At 43.0% G+C, this 26421-nt stretch overlaps 1 protein-coding gene across 1 annotated transcript; it reads right to left on the reverse strand.

Moving 5' to 3' along the window:
* Nucleotides 1-9621: 9621 nt before the first annotated feature.
* Nucleotides 9622-19167, reverse strand: LOC306870783 (fibrinogen C domain-containing protein 1-like; the record flags this gene model as incomplete). Its single annotated transcript, XM_079418199.1, has 5 exons — nucleotides 9622-9707; nucleotides 10039-10198; nucleotides 17555-18034; nucleotides 18111-18174; nucleotides 19067-19167. 5 exons carry the CDS (start codon nucleotides 19165-19167, stop codon nucleotides 9622-9624), a joined length of 891 nt encoding a protein of 296 aa, XP_079274325.1.
* Nucleotides 19168-26421: the final 7254 nt, after the last annotated feature.

Genomic DNA, 26421 nt, shown 5'->3' on the forward strand with positions numbered 1-26421 from the left:
ATTTTTAAATCAGCAAGTCTTTTTTTTTTTTAAACCAGGGGAACAAAATAGCCATCTTAGTTCATACATTAATTGAATTTCATTTTCTAGGTTTTTGTGAGAGCACATTAAGATTTTTATTTTTTTTTCACAAGTCACATTGTTGCATACATATTTTTCTTTTGTTGAAGAAATTAATTCATTTGGGTTGGAACATTATTTTAAAGTCATCTTCAATATCAAAACTAATACCTTACTTTCTCTTAAACTTTTTTTTTAAATAAACTGCCTTTCAAAATTGATCTCCAAAAGTTTGATAGCATGAGTGAAAATACTCCTACTCTGCATTAACAATACCGTTGAAAGATTAAGGATGCATTTATTGGTTTAAAAACAACAATATTGTGAAATATTATTAGAATTTAAAATAACTGTTTTATATTTGAATATATTTTAAAAAGTCATTTATTCCTGTGATTTCAAAGCTGAGTTTTCATTGGCCAATTACTGCAGTATTCAGTGTCACATGATCCTTCTGAAATCAGTCTAATGCTGATTTGGTGGTGAAATATTTCTTATTATTATCAAAGTTAAAAACAGTTTAACATGCTTACAATTTGTTTCTTCAGGATTCTTTGGTGATCGAAAGTTCAATAAGAAAACGTTTTTTAGATAGAAATCTTTTGTAATATTATAAATGATCAATTTAATGTGTCCTTTATAAATATAAGTATTGATGTCTTTCACCAAAAAAAAAAAAAAACTTTTGGAAGGTAGCATATCTAAATCTTTTCATTCTCTCTTCTTGTTCTTCGCCTCTTTGGCTCATTTCATTTTTACATTTCATTAGTCTCCCCTCAATATACACAAACACCAATACAACCCCCCACCCCACACACTATGACTGTGGGTGTCTTCTTTCCTGCTTGCAACAGTCCCTTGAGCAACAGAAAGTGGGACAGTTATGAAGAACTAAGAGCCTGACAGACTGCATGCACTCTCTTTCGCCTCAAGCCATTTCCTCTCTCAACACCTTTCTCTTTCTATCTCTCTCATTCTATGATGTCACTGATTCTACTCTCTTCCATATACAGTGCACTCCAATATGTCTATGAACACTCAATGATTGCTGGAACAAGGCAGAGAGAAACCATCTGTGCTGCTGCCACAAATGAAGAAATTGTCTTTCCTATGGTTTCACTCTCATGTTCTCAGGTCCTTAAAACACTTATAATGTGTCATATTCTGCTGTTCTGTGAGCTGTGCATATTTACATATAGACCAATGACTTCAGAATGTGATACTGTATACAGACAGATATATGTGCATGCAGATGTCATTGATCCCTAAAGAAAGGTTCAGGAAAGATCAGCCTCTGTAGTCAGCAGGATTCTATCCTATGCAGGGATACACAATCAGTGGATACACAGTCACAAAACCCAGAGTAATCAGAATAACACGACCCTCGTCATCAGGATCATATCGTCAACATCATCATATCAAACTCACTAAGTGCTTTCACAATACGTTTCATCGTTTTAAGCAGCTAAATATAACAGCAACTTTGAGCCTCATTGTGTAAAGAACCTCAATAAAGATAGCAGTATATCTACATGTCATTACTGAACCAGACAGTGGTTAAGTGCTACAGTACATGGTTGTTTGGAGAGATTAGATGCATAAAATTTGATATGATATCAAAAGTACATTTGACATTTTTCTGCTTTTAGCCTACCCCAATCTGGGTTTTAAAGTTAGATTTAAAATAGAGGGAAAAGCACAGCAGACCGCTTGAAATGTGATGGATTTAATAAATAATTATCTTTTTTGGTTTGAGAAATCTGTGTATGCATTGTTAAACAGATAGTTCACATAAAAAATAAACTCCTGTCATTTAGTCACACACGTTGTTCCATGCCAAGAAAGTCATACAATTCTGGAACTACATGAAGGAAGTAAATGATAAGAACATTTTCATTTTGGGGGAAATCCCGAAAGTTTGTGTTTGCAAGTGTACATGAGGCAATGGATTATTTGTCAATGGATTATCATGCCCACCTCAATATTCAAATCAGTTGTCAATAAACGGAGTTGTCAATCCAACATCACATTTTTGCTTTGTGGAGGCTGTTCTTCCCCATGTGTGTAAATCCATGTATAAAGACCCCTGAACCACATTCCTCTTCTCTCTTTTCCCCCTATCTCATTCACATTTAAAATAAAACAAAAGCCTTACTTTGGTGTGATACCACCAATACCAATGAATCACTCTTTAGAAGGTGCACAATACTACAAACTCACAAGCAAATATGCATGTTTGTTAATGTGACTCACCGTCCAGCCACCTCCGTCTGTGCTCATATCACAGTAGACCTGAAAGCCGGCGGGATGATGAGTGGGAAAAACAGAGTAGATGCCATCTTCTCTCTGACCGCTAGCATATATATCACTACAGTCCCGTGGGCGGGAGCCTTGAAAGAGAGAGAGAGAAAGCAAGAGAGTCAATCACAAAAAACCCCACAAAGACTAGATAACGGGATGGTTACAAGATGGCAAATAACTAGACCAGGCCAAGGCTAATTTAATGACCAAAGGAATATTGCTATAGGTTAGCCAACATAACTTTACAGATTTTTTTCAGAGGCAGCTGGTGCTTCTCAGTTTACTGGTCTCTGTTCCCAAAAGAGCAATAATTTTCCCTGATTACAGAAAACACTCTCCCCTTCACTGGCACACTCTTGCATACAAGTGTCTGCTCCATACTGAGGTTCATTACAAGCCACACCTGTGGCTCCAGCAGGCACATCAAGGCCTTAAATGTAAAGTGGTAAAATGCTTTCAGACACATTAGGCCTCCCGAGAGCACAATTTAAGTACAGACACTTTCCTTCGGCTTCCAGAGACTCGTCTAATGAGAATTCAGATCAGCAGGGGCACAAAAAGACGACAAGAGTTATGTCTGCTTTTTAAACACAGTTTTCTGTGAAATTGACTGATGTTCTTTGGTTTGAGAATCAATGAGTCAACGGTGAGAGAAGGATCAGAGTGCCTCTGCTCCGGGGACCAAAGTGCTTGTGATTCTGAGTTGATGTCAGAGTACATGAGCTGTAGCTGAATCTTTGCTCACCGGACCATAGAACTTTAAAAGTCTCTTGAGCCACAGGAAAAAGTAAGAGCGTAAATAGTAGAGAGTAAATAGTAGAGAGTATGCTACTGTGCTTTTCTGAATTTGACTCCTGACTGGCAAATATCATTAGCTGTGATGTCAAAAGCATAATAGGGAAAAAATCCATTTCATGCTTTTAAGAGCCTCTAAAAAAGAAATTGTCACTAGTTTCCATAATGCAATGAAATAATAGCAATACATATGTTGCATGCAAATTAAATTGAATGGTTCTCAGGAGAGAAAGATGTCAACAAAAATCTAGATTCCTTGGGAGGAAGAGAGGGATGGATGGATGGATGGATGAGGGACATGTGAATTAACAATGAAACATACACAACTGTTAAAAAAAGTTTTTTTTTTTTTTTTAAAGAAATAAATACTTTTATTCTGCAAGGATGCATTAAAGGGGTCATCGGATGCCCATTTTCCACAAGTTGATATGATTCTCTAGGGTCTTAATGAAAAGTCTATAACATGCTTTGGTTAAAATTTCTCAATGGTAGAGTAAAACATCATCCTTTTTACCTTGTCAAAAACAGCTCTGCAAGCAGCAACCTATTCCTCTTCAGGAACTCGAGCTGCGTCAGGAGACGCTTTGGGGAACGCCTACAGCGTAACCGGCTCTGAATACCAATGAAATCTGTCCAATGGATGGGAGGGACGTCACGGGCGAGGTGACGTAATGACCAGCTGGTATAAAAGCACGTGCGGTGAAACCGGCGTCAGCTTTCTGTCATTCAGCAAGCGCTCTGTGTTTCTGTCAGTCTTATTTACTGTTGTCTGTCTTTAGCTATGGCTAAGAAGAGCCAGTTTAAGGCTTGGAATATGGGAGAAGCGCAATACGAGCTGTGTGTTCCTCCCTGCAGATGTTTTTTGTGTATGCGGGGGATACACACAGCTTGTGTGTGTTGGCGTTCCCCGCGGCGCTGCCCGCTTCTGCTGAGGCGGAGCGGAGGCGGCGCTCGTGGGGTTCGCGGCGGGATCTGATGGAGGGATCGGAGACGAGCGTGTCTCTATCTCCATCCTCACCTGTCAGATCCCATGACCGCTCCTCGAGTTCGGAAGCCCGCCACGCGGCGTCGGCGTTTCTCGTGTCTTCCTGCACCCGCTCTGTCACCCCAATATGAGGAGCTTGTGGAGTGGTTTGTCGAATCGCAGAGAGGGTTTTCTGCGTTTTCTGTGGTTTCAGACTCCCCTCCACATCCGAGCCTGCCTTTTTTTCCCCGACCTCCACACTGAGGTGTCGAGTTCGTAGGGAAAACAATTCGGCCCGACTCTTCGTCCCCTCTTTTGATTGCTAAGGTAATGTGATGGGGACGAGTGAGCGCGGTCACAGAGCGCTGCGTCGTCTCTGAAGGCAAGGGGTACGTGGCAGCAGGTCGGGCAGGCTTATGTCTGCACGCCATGGTGGTGTTGCGGGCATGCCAGGCTGACCTGCTCAAGGAGTTGGATGAGGGCAGGGGTTTCTCCCTCGCCGCTCTCTAGCTCACGGGGCTGCTGGGCGAGAGCAGCCCCTGCCGCGTGCTGGCAGCCAAGCAGGCGAAGAGGTCTTCGGCCAAGAAGCCCTGATGTGAGTGGGATCAGGGCTTCTGAGGGTAGCCCCGCTGGGGTAGAGCACGATTCACCGCAGTGTACAGTGCTCGTCTTCCCCCAGTGCCCTCAGGAGATCGTTCTGCCAACCCTGCCACCTATGGTGCTTCAGGGCGCAGCGATCTCCAGCGAGCGTACATCTCAGTCTCTTCCGCCCGATACCGTAGTGGAGCTGAGATGCTCGCCACCCCTTCGGGGGTCTCTAGAGCAGCTAGTTTGGTCGTTCCCTGCCGCTCCGGTTACACCAGAGGCCAGTTTGAGAGACTGGTTCCCTTAGTAGACTATTTTGCAGCGTGGAAACTACTGCCAAATGTGTCTCGATGGGTCCTGCGCACTGTAGAGAGAGGCTACAGAATCCAGTTCGATTCTCGTCCGCCTCAATTCAACGGGGTGAATTCCACGTTAGTGGGCCCAGAGCAGGCTCTGGTAATTGAACAAGAGGTAGATACTCTCTTAAGGAAGGAAGCCATCAAGGTGGGTCCTCCTTACGAAGAGAGTCCGGGTTCTACAGCCGGTACTTCATAGTTCCAAGGAGGATGGAGGATTGTGCCCCTTTTTAGATCTGCATCATTTGAACTGCTCAGTCTGCTAGACTGAAGTTCAAGATACTCAGGTAAGTATCTCAGATCAAGTCCGAGGACTGGTTTGACACGTAGATCTAAAGGACGCATACTTCCATGTCTCCATCCTTCCCACTCACAGGAAGTACCTGAGGTTTGCTTTCAGGGGCAAAGCCTACCAATATCGGGTACTTCCCTTCGGCCTAGCACTCTCACCCCGCAAATTTACGAGTGTGTGGGTGCCGCGTTAGCTCCGCTGAGGCTACTACGTGGCATCCGCATACTCAATTACATCGACTATTGGTTGATTCTCGCTCAATCAGAGCGGAGGGTGGCTCAACATTGAGATGTTGTTCTCGCTCGCTTAAAAGTGTTGGGGTTAAGACTGAACCCCAAGAAAAGTGTGCTTTCTCCATTACAGAGAGCCACTTATCTGGGGGTGGTGGGGATTTGACCACGGTGCAGGCACGTATGTCTCCTGCTCGGATCGAATCAATCCTCACGAGAGTCAGGAGGGTGAAAGAAGGCCAGTCACTCACTGTCAAGCAGTTTCAGAGACTGCTGGGTCTGATGGCGGCTGCGTCCAACGTGTTACCTATTGGCCTGCTGTACATGAGACCCCTACAGTGGTGGCACAAGACCAAGTGGTTCTCCCCGAGGGGGGAACCCGCTTCGCATGATCAAGGTCACGCGGCGGTGCCTACGTGCCTTGGACATGTGGAGACAACCTTGGTTCTTGTCCCTGGGCCTGGTGTTGGGAGCTCCGTGTCGCCGCGTATGCTAGCGACGGACGCATCCTTCACCGGTCGGGGAGCGGTCATGAGTGGCCACCCTGCCCACGGTCTGTGGAGGGGTCATCATCTCGCTCGGTCAGCGAGATGCTGGCCGTGTTTCAGGCTCTGAAATACTTTCTCCCAGACCGAAGAGGTTGCCATGTGTTAGTTCGCACCGACAACACATCGGTGGTCTCTTATAACAACCACCAAGGAGGTCTGCGGTTCGCGCCCCCTGTACAGCCTGGCGCACCAGATCCCTGCGTGGGCTATGAGACTGAGCTCTCCTGGTTGGTCGAGCTGGCATTGCTCCCCTCAACTTTGAGGGTCACCTTGAGCATGCCGCTCCCTTCTGAGTTCCCTCTCATGCTGAGAGTTAAGTGCTCCGTTCTCCAGAGCTCTGCCTTGGTAGAGCTAACATTGCTCCCCTCACTTTAGAGGGTCGCCTGTGAGCATGCTGCTTCCTCCCGGCTCTCCTGTTGGTCGAGCTGGCATTGTTCCCCTCAACTTAGAGGGTCACCTTGAGCATGCCGCTCCCTTCTGAGCGTCTGGGTTAGCATGTGGGAGCAGACACCCTGTCGAGGCAGGGGCTGTTATCCGGGGAATGGCTGCTTGTTTGGCCAGGCTCAGGTGGACCTCTTCGCCACTCAGACAGCGCATTGTCCCCTCTGGTACTGTCTACGTCATCCAGCTCCGAGGGGCTGGATGCCATGGTACAGACGTGGCCGAGGCTTCGTCTGCACGCCTTTCCCCCGATTGCTCTGCTCCCCGGAGTTCTGGAGAGAGTGCGCCGGGACGGACTCCGGCTGCTATTAGTAGCCCCGTTCTGGCCAGGCTGAGTATGGTTCTCGGACTTGATTTCCCTCCTTGACGGCTTTCCATGGGAGATTCCAGTCAGGAGGGATCTCCTCTCACAGGCAGGAGGCACCCTTGTGCACCCCCCGCCCTGAGGGGGCACAGCTCATAGCTTCCGGTCTCTCAACCGAGGTTGTTGAGACCATTCTCCAATCCAGAGCTCCCTCTACGAGGAGACTGTACGCCCTGAAGTGGAGACTCTTCACGTGCGGAGATCGCCAGCTCGACCCAGTTAACTGCCCGGTTGGTACAGTGCTGGAGTTCCTGCAGGCTCGACTCTCCGCAGGGTTAGCCCACTCCACCTTGAAAGTCGATGTGGCGGCAATCTCGGCTTACCACACCCCTCTTGGTGGACTGACAGTGGGCAGACAACCCCTAGTTACACGTTTCCTCCGTGGTGCACTGAGGCAGTCGGTTTGTGGATGCCACTCAGATGGCCTATGAGTCTTCTGACCTCCCCTCGCCATGGGAGTCAGAGCTCATTCCATGAGGAGTGTGGCGGCCTCCAAGGCCTTTCTCGCAGGTGTCCCTATCCAGGACATCTACAACGCTCCGGGATGATTTACGCCCCTGATCTTGTCAGGTTTTATGGCCTAGACATACGAGCCACTCCAGGTTTTCCATTCTCTCGCCCTAGCTGTGCTCCGTTGGATACACACAGGGCAGGGACTTGGAAGTCTGGTGTCGTGGGTATCTCGTTCCCCAAAACGTCTCCTGACGCAGCTCGAGTTCCTGAAGAGGAACGTCTTAGGTTACATATGTAACCCCAGTTCCTCTAAGGAACGAGACGCTGCGTCGCAAGGCCACACTTCCGGCATCCCTACCAGCGCTTGCTTCATTCTAGAAGCTGATGCCGGTTTCACCGCACAAGCTTTTATACCAGCTGGTCATTACGTCACCTCGCCCGTGACGTCCCTCCCATCCATTGGACAGATTTCATTGGTATTCAGAGCCGGTTACACTGTAGGCGTTCCCCAAAGCGTCTCCTGACGCAGTTCGAGTTCCTGAAGAGGAACAGGTTGCTGCTTGCAGAGCTGTTTTTGACAAGGTAAAAAGGGTGATGTTTTACTCTACCATTGAGAAATTTTAACCAAAGCATGTTATAGACTTTTAAAAGTAATAAAAGTATTTATTTCTTTAAAAAAAAAAACCTTTTTTTAACAGTTGTGTATGTTTCATTGTTAATTCACATGTCCTGGGGTTACATACGTAACCTTAGATGTTTTGTTGCATGTTCCTTTAAATGATAATAAACGGACTGTTTATGTTCAAACAACATGAAAAAGTGAATTTTGCATTCGATGACCCATTTAAAAGTGACAGCAAATATGTTTACATTTTTAAAAAAATGCTGTTCTTATTATTTGATTAATATCATGGTTCTCACAAAAATATTAAGCAGTACAACTGTTGTCAGACTTTGTTTCCCTGTTTCTTGTGTTTCCACGTGCTCCCTGTGTTTCCGTGCCCTTATTTGGACTCCCTGTTCCTTTCCTTGTTTAGTTTCATTATTAGTTCATTGAGTTCCAGGTGTGTGTGTTTTATTATCTAGTTTACTCCTCGTTTAGTTTTAGTCCTTAAGCCCTGTGTTTCCCTGCCTCTGTGTCCGGTCTTAAAGTCATTCTGTGTTTATCTGTATCTCCAGCATTCCCTGAGTTTGTTCAATAAAAATCTGAGTTTGTTGAAGTTCCTCGCCTCCTCGTTCCCTTCTCCTGCATGAAGTGTGACAGAAGACCGGACCCACAAGCATGACTGCAGCTGAGGACGTGCTGTGTGGATTGCGGCAGGGCAGTCTGAGGTTGGAGAGATATGTGGAGGAGTTTCTCGAGCTTTTTAACCGGATGAGCTGACACGCGCCGCTCTGGGTGCGTATTTCCTGCTGGGGTTGGCTGTCGAGACAATACGCTGCGATCTTCCCATCGGTGATTTTCCCCTGCTTGAGCTTATCAATCTTGTTCTATTTCTAAACGGTTCTGACTTTGAAGTCGAGGAAATTCCCCAGCCTCGTCATCCTGCTCCAGCTGGAATGCGCCGCATCTCCCCAGCTCACCCCACGTCTGCAGCTCTCCCATGTCCGTGGCTCTCCCTTGTCCGTGGCTCTCCCAAGCCTACTGTCCACGGGGAAATTCACGCCGCCATCCGCGGCTCTCCCAAGCCCACCGTCCGTGGGGAAAGCAGCTCCGCCATCCGCGGCCGCCTGCGGCTCCAAAGTCAAGCCCGCCACCGTTTGTGGCCCACGCAAGTTCACCACCCGTGGCCAACGCAAGCCCGCCACCGTTGGGGGCTGGGGCCGCGGTCTCAGAGGCTGACCCGCCATGGCGACCCAAACTCCCCAATGTGCCATGGCCTCCCGAGTCCCTGGATCCGCCATGGCCGCCCAAGCTCCCCGTCTGCCATGGCCGCTCAAGCCAAGGCCTCCAGAGCGCCCACCCCCCCTGGATGGTGTACGGCGCGAGGACACGCCTCCCGGATGGGGGCATGATGTCAGACTTTGTTTCCCTGTGTCTTATATTTCCACATGCTCCTTGTGTTTCTGTGCCCTTATTTGGACTTCCTGTTCCTTTCCTCGTTTAGTGTCATTATTAGTTCATTGAGTTCCAGGTGTGTGTGTTTTATTATCTAGTTTACTCCTTGTTTAGTTTTAGTACTTAAGTCCTGTTTCCCTGCCTCTGTGTCTGGTCTTATCGTCATTCTGTGTTTATCTGTATCTCCAGCGATCCCTGAGTTTGTTCAATAAAAATCTGAGTTTGTTGAAGAAGTTCCTCGTCTCCTCGTTCCCTTCTCCTGCGTGAAGTGTGACAACTGTTTTCAACATAGATAATATTAAGAAATATTTGTCGAGCACCAAATCAGCACATTTGAATGCTTTCTGAAGGATCATGTGACTGGACAAAGACTGGAGTAATGGCTGCTGAAAATTCAGCTTTGTTATCCAAGGAATACATTGCATTTTAAAATTATATTTGCTATTGTAATATTTTACAATATTCCTATTTTACTGTAACAACCCCAAACTTTAAAATAGTGTATAGTGGGACAAATGGACAACAGACAGAGAGGTAAAACCCCGAAAATGCTAAATAAAAGAAATGGTCAGGCAGGTTGGATCCCCTACCATTAGCACAGCCTTTAAGGCGAACTCCTCTGACTGGCGCCCTCTGCAGGTCAGCCTTCACTCTGGCCTTTAGACCTCCAGTTTCCTTCTGCATGGCGTTTAGAGCGTCGCTCACAGAGTTGACAACCTTCACCATGTTAATCTGGCTCTCGGACAGCAGCTGCAACACATACACAAACAAGAACTATTACACTGACAGCATGTGCTAACAAGGCAACTCGCCAAAAAAAGACTGCAGGCAATAGTCATGTACAGTAAATCAGATCTGTGCGGTGGATCTCAGCTTACGACATTCTTGAATTTTTAGAGAAAATAAAAATTCGGTCATCATTTACTCAGTCCCGTATGATTTTTTCTTCTACAGACCACAAAAGAAGATAACATGAAGAATATAGAAAATAAAAACCATTCTGACTTGCATTAAAGAATTTCAAAATAACTTATTTTGGGCTCTACAGAAAAAAGTCTGGTTCAGGTCTGGAATGACAGTGATCATGTTTTGGACCCCATCTATATTTAGTGTTTACTATATCAAGATAAATCTACAAAGTTCCATTACCCAAAATCATATCAGCCATTGTCTATAATATACAATCTCTTCTATACTGAGATTGAGTTTAGTGACTTGGACAGCAAAATGTTGAATTATAGACCTGCATCACAACCGAAAAACAAATATTTCGCCAAGTGTAGATCTTTGTTTGATGGCTTTAACTTATGGGAACTCCATAGGTTCATTTCCTGGACATGTAGAAAGCTTTGAACCATTGATATGAGCTGCTTATTGTCCATTGAATATAAAAATCACTTGTAGCCCACGAGAAGGCAAAATCAGTCTGGGAGACAGGTTCCATAAGGCTAGCTGTCATTTCAGCTCAAATGCTTGACATGCAATAGAGCTGCAAAGGTCTTTGTGCCAGATTTATGGTGTGATATTCTGCTTGAGGCAGTGAGCTGAATCTGCTAATGCTTGTCTACCTAGAAACAAGACTATTGAAAGAAACACACACACTGACATACGTATGTGTGCCTTTCCCCCATAAACTTAAGAGATCTGACCCAAAAAAAAAACTCTGTGTTCCTGTGAGCATGAGCTTGTTTCATTGTTTGTGAGGCACATTCAACATAATGAATGAGTGTCCCGTCCACGCCTGCAGCTCAACAATGTGTCCTGTAAAGTGATCTTTAAAGGACAAGTACACATTTGAATAGGACACACTGTCTATGGATGCTGTAACTGATGAACTATGAACATAAACTATACTATATAGATATATACTATATCTCATACAGAAAGTTTTCCCTTCCTTGTCCATAGATTTTAGACAGTTTTTTTTAAAGAAATGAGACCAGGTAAAATTGGCCTTGTTACTTTAAATAAGAATTTTCTATTCCTGGGGGTGGTTGGTGGGGGTAATCCTGCAGTAATTTTTTTTTTTCCAAAACAAAATATGAAATTAGTATAATCACAAACACAATTTTGAGTAATTCAAGGCATGTAAATAAATATTGTTACTGAGTTTGGTGTCGATAAAATGTTTTCTAATGTTTTTGAAAGTCTCTTATGCTTACCAAGGCTGTATTTATATGATCAAAAATATTTTTGATTAAAATTTAAAATATCTGTATTCTATTGCAAATGCCATATTTTTTAAAATAACATTTATTTCTGTGATGACAAAGCTGGATTTTCAGCAGCCATTACTCAAGTCTTCAGTGTCACATGATCATTCAGAAAACATTCTGATATGCTGATTTAGTGCTCAGTAAACATTTATTAATGTTATCAGTGTTGAAAACAATTGTGCTGCTTAATATTTTTGTGAAAACAATGATATTCATTAAAAAATAATGAAAAATATAAAGTTCAAAAGAATAGCATGATTAGAATATATATATATATATATATATATATATATATATATATATATATATATATATATATATATATAAATATATAAATAAATATATACTGTCACTTTTAATCAATTTAATGCATCCTTGCAGAATAAAAGCCTTACTTTCTTCAAAAATATATATCTTACTATCAATGTTGAAAACAGTTGTGCTGCTTACATTTTTGTGGAAACTATGGTACTTTTTCCAGGAATATAAATTTCAGAAGAACAGTGTTTATTTGAAATAGTAATGTTTCATAACATTATAAATATCTTTACTATTACTTTTGATTAACTTAATGCAGCCTTGCTAAATAAACAGCAATTTCTTACAAAAATAAATATTTACTGATCGATTTGACCTGATGTTGTTTTCTATGAATTCAGGAGTCAACCAAACACTTCTGTCTTGTGTCTTTTGGATCCAGTGAATCCAATTCCTCTCATGGGACAGGCAAACAGACAGGACCATTACTAATACATTGCACCACACCAAATGATGTTCTCTGGAACCCTCGACTATTAGCGCAGTGAACCCTATAGATCAGGGATCCTCAAATCTCGACCGTTCCTGCAGAGTTTAGCTCTAACCCTAATCAAACACACCTGAGCTGCTAATCAGAGTCTTCAAGATCATTAGAAAGTCACAGGTAGAGTGAGTTTGATCAGGGTTGGAGCTAAACTCTGCAGCAGATTGGACCTCCAGGGTAAGATTTGAGGAACCCTGCTATAGATCATGGTTGGTTTGACACTTCAAACATTTGCACATGATGCAAACACGCACACACATGCTAGTGCACTAACAGTGTAAAGCCCATATAGGTAACCTTTAGACAAAGGCCTTTTTCAGGGTTATATCAGTGAGATGGTTGTAATACTGAGTTGATTGACAGTGCACAATTACATTAATGGCAGAGTGTAAACAGAATAGTTGCTGAAGTTATAATACCACTTGCGCTAAAATAGATTCACACAGAGCTCAATGCTTTCATTCCTCACCAATATTTTTCACTTTTATAGGTGATGCCATTTACTCTCTGAGGGGGAGGGGGAGTTACATTCTGTCTGTGTGTGCATATCCTGCTGCATCATGGAGCGTATGTGCTAAAATGCTATCATGTGTAACCTGTAACCTTACCTCAGTGCACTATCAGAGCTGGTTTCCACAAATTAACAATTAAACGGGCATTACAATTTACTACAGAACTGGGTTTAATCTGTGACAAGGGAACTGTCTGTGTTTCATTTTTCATGCAAAGGGAGATAATTACAGGTATAAGTGCCCTTAATTAATAAGGTTTGATAAATTTAGGGATGACGCATTTTAACACGGTTTCCTTTTTTTTCCCTTCACTTTTCAGTTGTTGTTAAAGCCTGTGCTGAGTGTTGCTTTGTGATCCTTTCCAGATTTCACAAATCCATCTATTCATTCAACCTGTATCAGAGCTCAACCAAAAAAAAAAAAAAGTGCGAAACAGAAAGACTCACAATTACACACACATACAAACACATGCTCACACACAAACACAGGTCACCATTGCTGTCTAAAAGTCATCAGAAAACGGAGGATTATTTTCTATTCAGCAGGGATTTCGCTAACACTTTTCTCTGTTGCACAGCTGTTTGGTAGTGATAAACAACTCTCTTTCACTCCTGCCCGCTGTGTGTGTTTGTCGGCATGTGTGAATCTGTGTGTGTATGTGTGTTTGTTTGACAGATTTGGTGTGAAGGAGCTTGTCAGTAACTCATGGTTGGAGAGAGATGGTGTTAATCCTAAACCTTAAATCTTCGTAATTCAGATTAAAGTCAGGCTTTAACTCGGTGGTAATTCACTTAACACAGAAAAACAGGCGGCATCTGCTGTTCCCCAGCCCTGAAACTGTAGTCTATAGAGGAAGAAGTGGTACAGCAGTTGCCATCTAGTGTATCAATGTCCTCATATCAGCCTTCTCCGTCCTCAGCTGGCAATAACACTGTGTATGTGACTATAACACTAGAACCGTGCATAATGCAGTCTGAGTACAATATGTTACAGGATGCCAATTTGAAAGCCAACACATTCATAAAATGCCCTGGAGCAGCAAAAAAATTCTACTTATAAAGAATCATGCAGGAAAATTACAATATATTGCAAATAAAAAAATCAGTGGAACTTTGGCACATGGTGGACACTGAAACCTAAAAAACGTATCTTATGCAGCCATATAAATACTGCGGAGTAAATTATATGTAAATATTAATTTAAAAAGCCTTAAACAGTGGAATTGTCAGGATGGAGTATACATCTAAACATTTCATATGTAAACTTTTTTTAATTTTCATTCCGCATACACTATTGTTTAAAATTTTGGGGTCAGTAAGATTTTTTCAAAGAGAGAGAATAAAAGAATGTGCTACCACTGGAATGAATTTTAACATATGTGACCCTGGACCACAAAACCAGTCATAAGTAGCGCCGATATATTTGTACACTGAACAAAATTATAAATGCAACACTTTTATTTTTGCCCCCATTTTTCATGAGCTGAACTTTTCTATGTACACAAAAGGCCTATTTCTCTCAAATATTGTTCACAAATCTGTCTAAATCTGTCTAAAACGTTCTCATATTGACCAGAAAAGAAAGATAACTAGCAGTTTCAAAGTTTAAGTTCTATCCTAGCCATCTAACAACAACTTTCACAATTATAATTACATGATTCTTTTTAAATGTTCTTAGCCTACAGATTAATAATGCTAAATGTAGATTAGAAACGTCTTGTCACATCTGGTTTGAACAGTCAGTGTCATAGGTTATATATAGATAAATATAGTACGAAAAATAGCTATATTTGCAGCATTGTTTTTTTTCTGCTGTGTTTTAGTGAACGTAATCTATAATTTTGCAGCTCATTGTGTTTCTGTTGTTGTTAAAATAACCGTGTCATCCGCGCAGACAGAGAGAGAAAGCGCACAGAGCTGAAAGGGCTTGAATAAAGCGCATTTAGCTTTAGTTAAAAATACTAGAGGATATAGCGCTGAAAGATATTTGCCACAAACGACCCTGAGCGCTTGTTATGTGAGCCGCTCTGCTATTTTGATACGCTGCTCACTTAAAATGGTACTGCTGTTACGGCTCCCGGTCCGGATGGATGCCGGGGTGCGGATGCGGTTCGGATGCGGTATCGGCTCCGAAAACCAGTCAGTATCTGGTGTGACCACCATTTTCCTCACGCCCGAGTGGCCCATGGTGGCGGTGGGGTTATGGTATGGGCAGGCGTATGTTATGGATAACGAACACAGGTGCATTTTATTGATGGCATTTTGAATGCACAGAGATACCGTGACGAGATCCTGAGGCTCATTGTTGTGTCATTCATCCACAACCATCACCTCACATTGCAGCATGATAATGCACGGTCCCATGTTGCAAGGATCTGTACACAATTCCTGTAAGCTGAAAACATCCCAGTTCTTGCATGGCCAGCATACTCACCGGACATGTCACCCATTAAGTATGTTTGGGATGCGTGTTCCAGTTCCAGCGTGTTCCAGTTCCTGCCAATATCCAGCAACTTCGCACACACATAAAAGAGGAGTGGAAACCTGATCAACTCTATGCGAAGGAGATGTGTTGCACTGCGTGAGGAAAATGGTGGTCACACCAGATACTTACTGATTTTCGGACCCCCTCAATACAGTAAAACTGCACATTTTAGAGTGGCCTTTTATTGTGGCCAGCCTAAGGCACACCTGTGCAATAATCATGCTGTCTAATCAGCATCTTGATATGTCAGACCTGTGAGGTGGATGGATTATTTCGGCAAAGGAGAAGTGCTCACTAACACAGATTTAGACAGATTTGTGAACAATATTTGAGAGAAATAGGCCTTTTGTGTACATAGAAAAAGTGTTAGATCTTTGAGTTCAGCTCATGAAAATTGGGGTCAAAAACAAAAGTGTTGAATTTTGTTCAGTGTAGCAATAGCCAAAAATACACTGTATGGGTCAAAATGATATTTTTTTATTTTATGCCAAAAATCATTGGGATATTAAGTAAAGATCATGTTCCATGAATATATTTTGTAAATTTCCTATGATAAATATATCAAAACTTAATTTTTGATTAGTAATATGTATTGCTAAGAACTTTATGTGGATAACTTTAAAGGCAATTTTCTAAATATTTAGATTTGTTGCACCCTCTGATTGCAGTTTGTATCTCAGCCAAATATTGTGTTATCCTAACAAACCATACATCAATGGAAAGCTTATTTATGAATTTATGAATCTCAATTTCGAAAAATTAACCCTTATGACTGGTTTTGTGGTCCAGGCTCACATATATTAAAATATATATTTAAATTTAAATTATAAACATATTTCACAATATTACTTTTTGGTTTTACTATATTTTTGATCAAATTAATGCAGCTTTGGTGAGCATTTATTTAAATAAATAAATAAATAAATAAATAAAAAATCTTACCAACCCCAAACATTTGAATAGTAGTGTTCATATGATATCATAAACAGTTAAATTCAATCATGATAAACAAACAAACCAACCAAATCTTCATAAAGAAAATAAATTATTTTTATCACCAGACTGCTGTTGTCTAATAACTCTAATTTAATATATTTTAATTTGACTCAAATAATTTCATATTTAAAACACTAATTTCATTACACGATTTCTGCTGATAATGTCACCTCTGTACAGCATTAAATGTAAATGAACCTTTCCGTGGTATACGTGATTCATACGCAGATTCTGTGCCTTGACCTTCGATTGAATCTTTCGCCTCTGATACACAAGGACTATATCAGTGAACATTTATCTCCATTACTAACATTCAGATTTCAAACTGGCTGGCGATGGTGATAAACAGCTTCCAATGGGTCTCACATTGATGACAAAAGCATTTCGCAAATGAGCCACGGTTTGAGACAGCATAAAGTGTGAGAACAGATCAGCGGGGTGGCAATTGAACAATTGGATGTTCAGACTCAGGGAAACATAGCAAGTGTTAACGCAGCATTATTCTCCCCGAAACATCATTTATTATGGATTCTGTGCATTTCAGAGAAGTTCAATGGTTTGACAAAAGCTACTGCTGAGCTGAAGTCACACCTGCTCAGTTGTGCATATGTAGAGACTGTGTTGTAACAGTGATTTCAGTTTTTGCACCTATAACACAATTTGAAGAACTGTTAAAAAATAACTACTTTAAAAGAACTATTACTATTAACACGTCAAAAATAAATGGGTAGTTACTTTTGTATAGAGTTATGACATACTATACCACAGCAAAAACTATTCTGAATAGCATTTAGCAGTTATTATTATTGTTATTATTATGCATGCAGCTTTTATGGCCACATATTAATTGATTCGATTCAAAAGTTAATCCATCACACTGCATGATGACAAAAATGAGTTAGTGAAGACAAAAAGGTGATTAAAAAATGGTGAAAACTCCTGTGATAGAACCAAATATATACACGTTTTGTTGTAAATTTTAACCAAAAATCTTTAAAAAAAGAAAGAAATATGGCCATGCTATGTCAACTACCCACATGTATGTACCTCTGCAGATGCAGCTGTTCTGCATATGTGTGAATCTGTACGCCATTACCTGTATAAGTCTGCTCTGTTCAGTCTGCAGTGTATTCAGGTCCTGTCCCAGGTTGTTTTGTCCTCTTCTGAGAGACTCATAGTCCATCTTCAGCTGTCCCGCGTGGGCAGAGAGCTTAGTAACTTCCTCTGCCAAGTTGACCAATAGCGCTCGATCCTGACTTTTGACAGACTTGAGATCCGTATCGTGGTCGGTGAGCGAATGAAGCAAAGACGTCTGTACGCCTTCCAGCCGCAGGAAATTACTGCTATAATCAGGGCAGTTGGGGTCGATGAAGATATTGATGCGTGATCCATCACCCCTCTCGACTGTCACCAACGCATTGGCTTCATCCTGATTGGTGCTAATATGAGGTGGGCCGTCCGACATGGGGGGGGCCTGGTAGTGGTTCATAAGAAGAATGGTTCCTGTCACTGTGACTGCGAGCAGAACGGCCACGAAGAGAAGGATGGTACATAGCAGATAGCTACAACTCATCCTCTGCAGACAGACAGAGACAGAGGAAAAAAAGACACAGAGAGACAAAGAGTTAACATAACATCACAATCATCATTACCATTTCTGCAGAACAGAAAGTGCTTTTTAAAGCCCATCGGGGATAACACTGCAGTCTGACACAACTGCAGGAAAGACAAGGAAAGAGAGATGGAGGTGTTTCATTCCCTGCTCTGCTCTCCTTTCACAACTTAGCATGAGAATCATATATTTGCTCAAATAATGCTCATTTCTTAGTACTCTTTTCTTGCAAACACACAAACAACATTCTCTTCCCCTCTCAGCTCTTCTCTGTATATTTGAATCAGATTAAATTATGAAGAATCTCTGCAAAGCAATTTAAAGGATTAGTTCACCCAAATATGAAATGACAAATATTCTGTCATTAACTACTCACCCTCATGTCGTTCCAAACCCGTAAGACCTTCGTTCATCTTCAGAACACAAATAAAGATATTTTCGATGGAATCTGAGCGCTCTCTAGCCCTCTATAGACAGCAAGAATATTACCATGATCAACGCACAGAAACGTAGCAAGGACATCGGTAAAATAGTGCATGTGCCATCTGTTACAGAGGAGGTTCCTGTACCGCCTCCCTCGCACCACCAGAGGGAGCAATCGCCTGAGTATTAGTTTTTCCATGAACTCCATTTCCCATAAGGCCTCATACCTGGGACTGATTGCACTTACACCTGCACCTCATTTACACACACACTTATAAGATGCTCACACACACAGACTCTTCACGAAGTCTTGATTTGCCCCGGCTGTCAGTTCTGAGCGTTCTTACCCGTACTTGATTTCTGTAGTTTTGACCCTGGACTGTTTAACGTTATTGATTGTTCTCTGCCCGCCCTGACTTGGATTTGTTATTTGGATTTGGATTCTTGCTGCCTGCCTCGACATACTGCCTGTATTCTCGACTCTGTCTCTGCCTCGCCCCTATTGCTCAGTTTGCTGTTGATTGACCCTGCTTGTTTGACTATCCTTAATAAAGAGCTGCAAATGGATCTCACCCCGTCTGGTTCTTCGCCATAGAAGACTTTGCCGAACAGTAATCCACCGGCCCTCGCGCAACTCTCCTACGAATTATCCGCTCAAGCATCTCAGGTGGCATCACAACAATACCAGCTGAATCGACTGACGACCCTGACAGAGGAGCTAGTTCAAGCATTGCAAAGCATCCGTCCGTCGACAACCAGCACCATGGCAGCCCAGCCATCAACACACAGCAACCCCACACCGTCACTGCCTTCTCCGGTCAGCCCGCGCCTCGCCTTCCCGGAGCGGTTTGATGGGACACCGACTAAGTGCAAGGGCTTCCTGTTACAGTGCTCTCTGTTTGTCAATCAACAACCGCTATTATATCCCACTGAATCTAGCCGCATAGCTTTTGTTTGTTCGCTATTAACCGGGAGAGCGTTAGAGTGGGCAACAGCAGTTTGGCGAACGGATGGTTCCACTTTTCCCACGTTTGAGGCTTTCCTTCAACAGTTTCGGGAGGTCTTCGAACATTTCACGGAGAGAGGAGATGCTGGTGAGCAATTGTTAACCTTAACTCAAGGAAGGAACTCGGCGGCTGAATACGCCCTCTCATTCCGCACACTCGCAGCTCAAACCACCTGGGTCGAAGACACACTGAAACTGCTATTCAGAAGAGGATTAAGGACCGAATTACAGTCTGAACTGGCCTGTCGTGACGAGGGTAAGAACTTGAACGAATTCATTGATCTCACCATACGAATAGATAATTTGCTCCGCTCACGACGCTCTACACGAGCCCCAGTCCGTGTCTCTCACGAGATGGTCATGGATCAGGAACCAATGCAGCTCGGAACTACCCACATCACGCCTGAGGAACGTGAACGCCGTATGCAGAATCACCTCTGTCTTTACTGTGGTCAACCTGGACATATGAGGAATTCTTGCCCTGTGCGTCCCTCATCAAGATCTCAACCGGTGAGTCAACCATCCAAAAACACCCACTCCTCATCTTGCTTTAATTTACCAGCTCAGTTAATCACTCAGAACAAAGTATTTAAGACATCTGCACTCGTAGATTCTGGGGCAGCAGGAAATTTTATTTCGAGTGAGTTTGCTACTCAGTGCCAACTGAAACTAACCCCCTGTAACGACGACCAATCGGCGAGGGGAGGATCTTTCAGATCACTGAGGAGGCTACACTTCTCATTGGAACTTTGCATACAGAAACCATCCGCTTCTATGTCATCAATTCATCCACACACTCCATCATCCTAGGACTACCCTGGCTGCACACCCATAACCCTCACATCTCCTGGAGAGAGAATCAGATCATTCAGTGGGACCCCTCTTGTCAAGATCTCTGCTTGTCCAAAGTCTTAAGAATCCAAAGTAAGATTTCTGACTAATCTGCTCCAGATATTGATAAACTAAACTTGCCAACCTAGTACTCTGATCTAACCGAGGCCTTTAGCAAAAGAAAAGCCTCTCAATTGCCCGAACACTGCTCTGTAGACTGTGCGATTGACCTTATGCCTGGTACCACACCCCCAAAGGGAAGAATTTTTCCCCTATCACAACCAGAGTCTGAAGCAATGAAACACTACATCGAGGAAGAATTAGCCAAGGGCTTCATCAGGCCTTCATCTTCACCAGCTTCAGCAGGATTCTTCTTCGTGAAAAAGAAGGATGGGGGATTGCGACCCTGTATTGACTATCGTGGCCTGAATGAGATCACTGTGAAATTCCGTTACCAGCTACCACTGGTACCAGCTGCATTAGAACAGCTCAACCGAGCCAAATTTTATACCAAGCTAGATCTCCGCAATGCCTATAATCTCATCCGCATTCGTGAGGGGGATGAATGGAAAACTGCCTTCTCGACCACTAGTGGGCACTATGAATACCTCGTTATGCCCTTCGACCTAGCCAACAGTCCATCTGTCTTCCAGTCCTTCGTAAATGATGTTTTCCGGGACATGCTTAACAAGTGGGTGATAGTATACATCGATGATATTCTAATCTACTCAAACACCCTGGAAGAACATGTCCGTCATGTCCGGTCAGTGCTAAGTCGTCTGATCCAGTATCAACTATATGCCAAAGCTGAGAAATGTGAATTTCACTAGACCAGTATATCATTCCTGGGCTACGTGATCAGTCAGCAGGGAGTAGCCATGGAAGACAAAAAGGTTAGTGCTGTTCTGGATTGGCCTCTACCTCAAACTGTGAAAGAGCTCCAACGCTTCTTAGGATTCGCCAATTTCTACCAGCGATTCATCAGGAACTTCAGTATCATCGCATCACCTTTAACCACCATGACAAAACGCCACACAACCCGTCTGAGTTGGACCACAGAATCACGTCAGGCCTTCGACGAACTTAAAGCCAGATTTACTTCAGCACCCATCTTGCGACACCCAGATCCTGAACGGCAGTTTATCGTCGAGGTCGACGCTTCTAGCACAGGCTTGGGGGCAGTCTTGTCGCAACGTCATGGAGAACCGGCCAAGATGTATCCGTGCGCCTTCTTCTCTCAAAAATTGTCTGAGGCCGAACGCAATTATGATGTGGGCAATCGTGAGCTCCTGGCAATGAAATTGGCTCTTGAAGAGTGGCGACATTGGTTAGAGGGATCCACACATTCCTTCATTGTACTCACCGACCACAAAAACCTAGAATACCTCCGTTCAGCCAAACGTTTGAACCCACGTCAGGCCAGATGGGCGCTGATGAACCTACCGTCCAGGATCTAAGAACACGAAAGCCGACGCACTATCCCGCCAAACGGAAGAATCGATTCCTACCACCCTTACTGAGAACATCATCCCCGAGAGCCTGCTCGTAGCCCCCGTTCAATGGGACATCATGACAGAAATCAACCAACTGAACAGTCAAGAGACACCTCCAACCGAATGACCAGCCAACCTCACCTATGTTCCCGAGACCCTCCGCAAACAACTCATCACCCAGGTACACACAACACCCAGCTCAGGTCACCCCGGAATCACGGCCACAACCCAACTCCTACGAAACTGCTTCTGGTGGCCCACCCAGTTAAAGGACACTGTCACATTCATTCACAACTGCACCAGCTGCAACACATCCAAAACTCCCAGACAAGTACCAGCCGGCCTTCTGACTCCATTACTCACACCACAACGACCTTGGTCACACATTGCTATCGACTTCATCACTGACCTTCCCAACTCACAAGGTAACACGACCATACTCACCATCATAGACCGTTTCTCCAAAGCCTGCCGCCTTATTCCCCTACCCAAACTGCCCACATCCTTAGAGACCGCCGAACTTCTTTACAATCAAGTATTCAGATTCTACAGCCTCCCTGAAGATATTGTCTGATCGAGGACCACAATTTACCTCCCGAGTCTGGACAGCCTCCTTCAAGCATCTCAACGTCAATGTCAGCCTCACATCCGGATATCACCCAGAATCCAACGGACAAACTGAACGACTTAATCAAGAAGTTATCCGATTTCTGAGATCATACTGTCAACGGAACCAAACTGATTGGAGCAAATATTTGTTCTGGGCGGAGTATGCCCAGAATTCCCTCACCAAACCTGCCACAGGAATGACTCCATTTAAATGCATCCTGGGTTACCAACCACCGCTATTCCCCTGGTCAGGGGAACCCACCGACCTGCCTTCAGTAACAGAGTGGCTACAGAATAGCGAGGCCGTCTGGGATCGGGCTCATACCCATCTGCTCCATGCAGTCAGATGACAAGAACATCAAGCCAACCGTCATCGACGCCCTGCTCCGGCATACACCCCTGGTCAGTGGGTCTGGCTATCCACCAGAGACCTCCGCCTCAGATTACCCTGCAAGAAACTCAGTCTCAGGTATGTCGGTCCATTCAAAATTATTAGACAAATTACCCCAGTATCATTCCGTTTGGATTTGCCTGCTAATTATCGTGTTTCTCCTACTTTCCATGTTTCCCTGCTTAAACCCGCTGGTGGTCCGAGCGGAGCGACGGAGGAAGGAACCGTATCCCAGACCCCCCCGCCTATCCTGATTGACGGCGAGGAGGCGTACCGTGTGCACGAGTTGCTCGATTCCAGATGCTGGGAGGGGGGGGGGGTACACAACAGTACTTGGTCGACTGGGAGGGATTCGGCCCGGAGGAGCGTTCATGGGTCAATGCTGATGACATTCTCGACCCCACTCTCACTGAGGAGTTTCACCGCACGCACCCGGAGAAGCCGGCTCCCCGATCTCGAGGAAGACCCCGGCGTCGGCTGCCTCCTCACTTCAGGAGCCGCTCGCAGGGGGAGGGCTCTGTTACAGAGGAGGTTCCTGTACCGCCTCCCTCGCACCACCAGAGGGAGCAATCGCCTGAGTATTAGTTTTTCCATGAACTCCATTTCCCATAAGGCCTCATACCTGGGACTGATTGCACTTACACCTGCACCTCATTTACACACACACTTATAAGCTGCTCACACACACAGACTCTTCGCGAAGTCTTGATTTGCCCCAGCTGTCAGTTCTGAGCGTTCTTACCCGTACTTGATTTCTGTAGTTTTGACCCTGGACTGTTTAACGTTATTGATTGTTCTCTGCCCGCCCTGACTTGGATTTGTTATTTGGATTTGGATTCTTTCTGCCTGCCTCGACATACTGCCTGTATTCTCGACTCGGTCTCTGCCTCGCCCCTATTGCTCAGTTTGCTGTTGATTGACCCTGCTTGTTTGACTATCCTTAATAAAGAGCTGCAAATGGATCTCTCCCCGTCTGGTTCTTCGCCACACCATCAAGGGTTCAACCATAATTTCACAAAGCTACGAGAATATTTCTTTGTGCGCAAAGAAAACAATAATAACATAACGTATTCAATAATTCTTCTCCCCGAATAACCGTCTTCAGCCATTTTGGAGAGCACCCCAGAACGTAATCAACATAATACGCATTGTTTAAGTTCAGCATGCGCGCGCTGTCTACTGAATGTTAGCAATGCTGATTAAGCCAATTACGTTATGTATGCTCTTTATTTTTTATCCGAAGATGAACGAAGGTCTTACTGGTTTGGAACTACATGACAATATTAAAATTTTTTGGGTGAACTATCCCTTTAAGTCTGAGAAAATTCTACAAAAATGTAAGAATGTATTAATATTTGTATTAATAAATATCATGAATATAAAACTGCTAAATTTTGCAATATCATACCATTCTCTGCAGTGTCATAAATTAACTAATTAATTACATGCAACTCCAATTGATTACATGTAATCTGTATTACGTAATCAAATTCCAAAAAATACTAATTAGATTAATTTACATTTTAAAATATTTGTAACCAGACTACATGCACTTTTTATTGATTATAACGCGCATTTCCGGAAATGTTGGGATGTTTTTTAAATTTGAATAAAATGAAAACTAAAAGAATTTCAAATCATATGAGCCAATATTTTATTCAGAATAGAACATAGATAACATAACAAATGTTTAAACTGAGAAAGTTTACAATTTTCCAAAATTAGCTCATTTCAAATTTGATGCCTGCTACAGGTCTCAAAATAGTTGGGATGGGGCATGTTTACCATGGTGTAGCATATCCTCTTCTTTTCAAAACAGGTTATGAGTTTCTGGAGTTTTGGTGTTGTAATTTGGTCCCACTCTTGCCTGATATAGGCTTTCAGCTGCTGAAGAGTTTGTGGTCGTCTTTGACGTATTTTTTGTTTAATGATGCGCCAAATGTTCTCTATAGGTGAAAGATCTGGACTGCAGGCAGGCCAATTCAGCACCCGGACTCTTCTACTACGAAGCCCATCTTTACTTCTGAGAAACTCTGCCTCTCTAAGACAAACCTTTTAAAGTGAATCATGTTACAGACCTGATGTCAATTAACTTAATTAGTTGCTAGATGTTATCCCAGCTGAATCTTTTAAAAATTTCTTGCATTTCCCCAATATGGAATAATCATAACATACAATCTGGAAAAAAGCCCTTTGTCTTTAAGTCCTGGTCTGACCAAGGTGTATTTGTTCTGGGTGATATTTGTAATAATCAGGGCCTAAGGTCCTTTCAGGATTTGAAAGAAGGCTATAATCTTCCTGGACATTCCTACTTTCTGTATTTAAGGTTAAGAAGTGCAATGCGTGCTTATGGAGTACCGTGGAACTGTAACCTGGACACTCATCCACTGATGGACTGTGTAAATTTCTCTCAGACACGTGGAGTAGTATCGTTTATTTATAACAAATTGCTTAATCATGGCTCCGGTGCACTTCCCATCACTACAATATGGGAAAAGGAACTGGCCCCTTGTAAACCAAACTGGGACGGGATATGGGAAAACATTCCTGCGATCTCCAAGAATCCGGCCCATCAACTTATACACTTTAAACTGATTCACAAGGCCTATGCAACACCATATGTGTTACACAGAATGAAGCGATTGCCTACCCCTTTGTGTACATTGTGTAATTCAAATACGGTGGGGACCTACATGCATATGTTCTTTGACTGTCCACTTATTAGTAAATTCTGGGATAAGGTGTTTCTTGTGGTCTCAGAACTTTGCAATAGGCTTATTCCTAAACATCCCATTATTTGTCTGTTGAATGATGATTCTGATCTTAATCTGAATGTTTACCAACGTAGAATGCTTCATACCGCACTAACTGCAGCCAAGAAGGTAATCTTTAAAATTTGGTATGAACCCACATTTCCGGCTGACAAAATGTGGCTCATAGAATTAAAAAATATAGTGCTGTTAGAGTGTTCAACAGCAAGAATTAATAGAGCTAAGCCAAGAACAATTAAGGCTTGGTCAGAATTTATTGAGAAACTTTCTGATATGATAACTAGATAAATAAATATAGTGAAAGGTAAATAGTGGATATTTCAGATGTGTATAAATGTGGTCACCCCTAGAATGTATATTTTTCTTTATTTTTCTTTATTATTATTATATTTTTTTTTTTTTTTTTTTTTTTTTTATGCAAACCCTGGCTTGTATATAGTTATTGTAAGCTATGTATGCTGGCTTTGTTCTACAATAAACAAATAGTCATAAAAAAAAATTTCTTGCATTTCAGCCCTTTGGTGCCCCCATGCCAACTTTTTTTGCAATCTGTAGCAGGCATCAAAATTGAAATGAGCTCATTTAGTGGACAAAAGTGTAAAATTTATCCGTTTAAACATTTGTTATGTTCTCTATGTTCTATTGTGAATAAAATATTGGCTCTTGTGATTTGAAAGTCTTTTAAGTTTTCACTTTTTTGGAATTCAACATTTCTGGAATTCAGGTTGTAAATGTCATACATGTTTCTTGCCATACCTCTCCCTATAATGTTTTAATGCAATACAGAGAAAGAAAGTTCTACGAAGTGTAGCCTCGGGCTTCCCCGC

Source organism: Barbus barbus (assembly GCF_936440315.1).
Source record: "Barbus barbus genome assembly, chromosome: 6".
NCBI classification, from domain to species: Eukaryota; Metazoa; Chordata; class Actinopteri; order Cypriniformes; family Cyprinidae; genus Barbus; species Barbus barbus.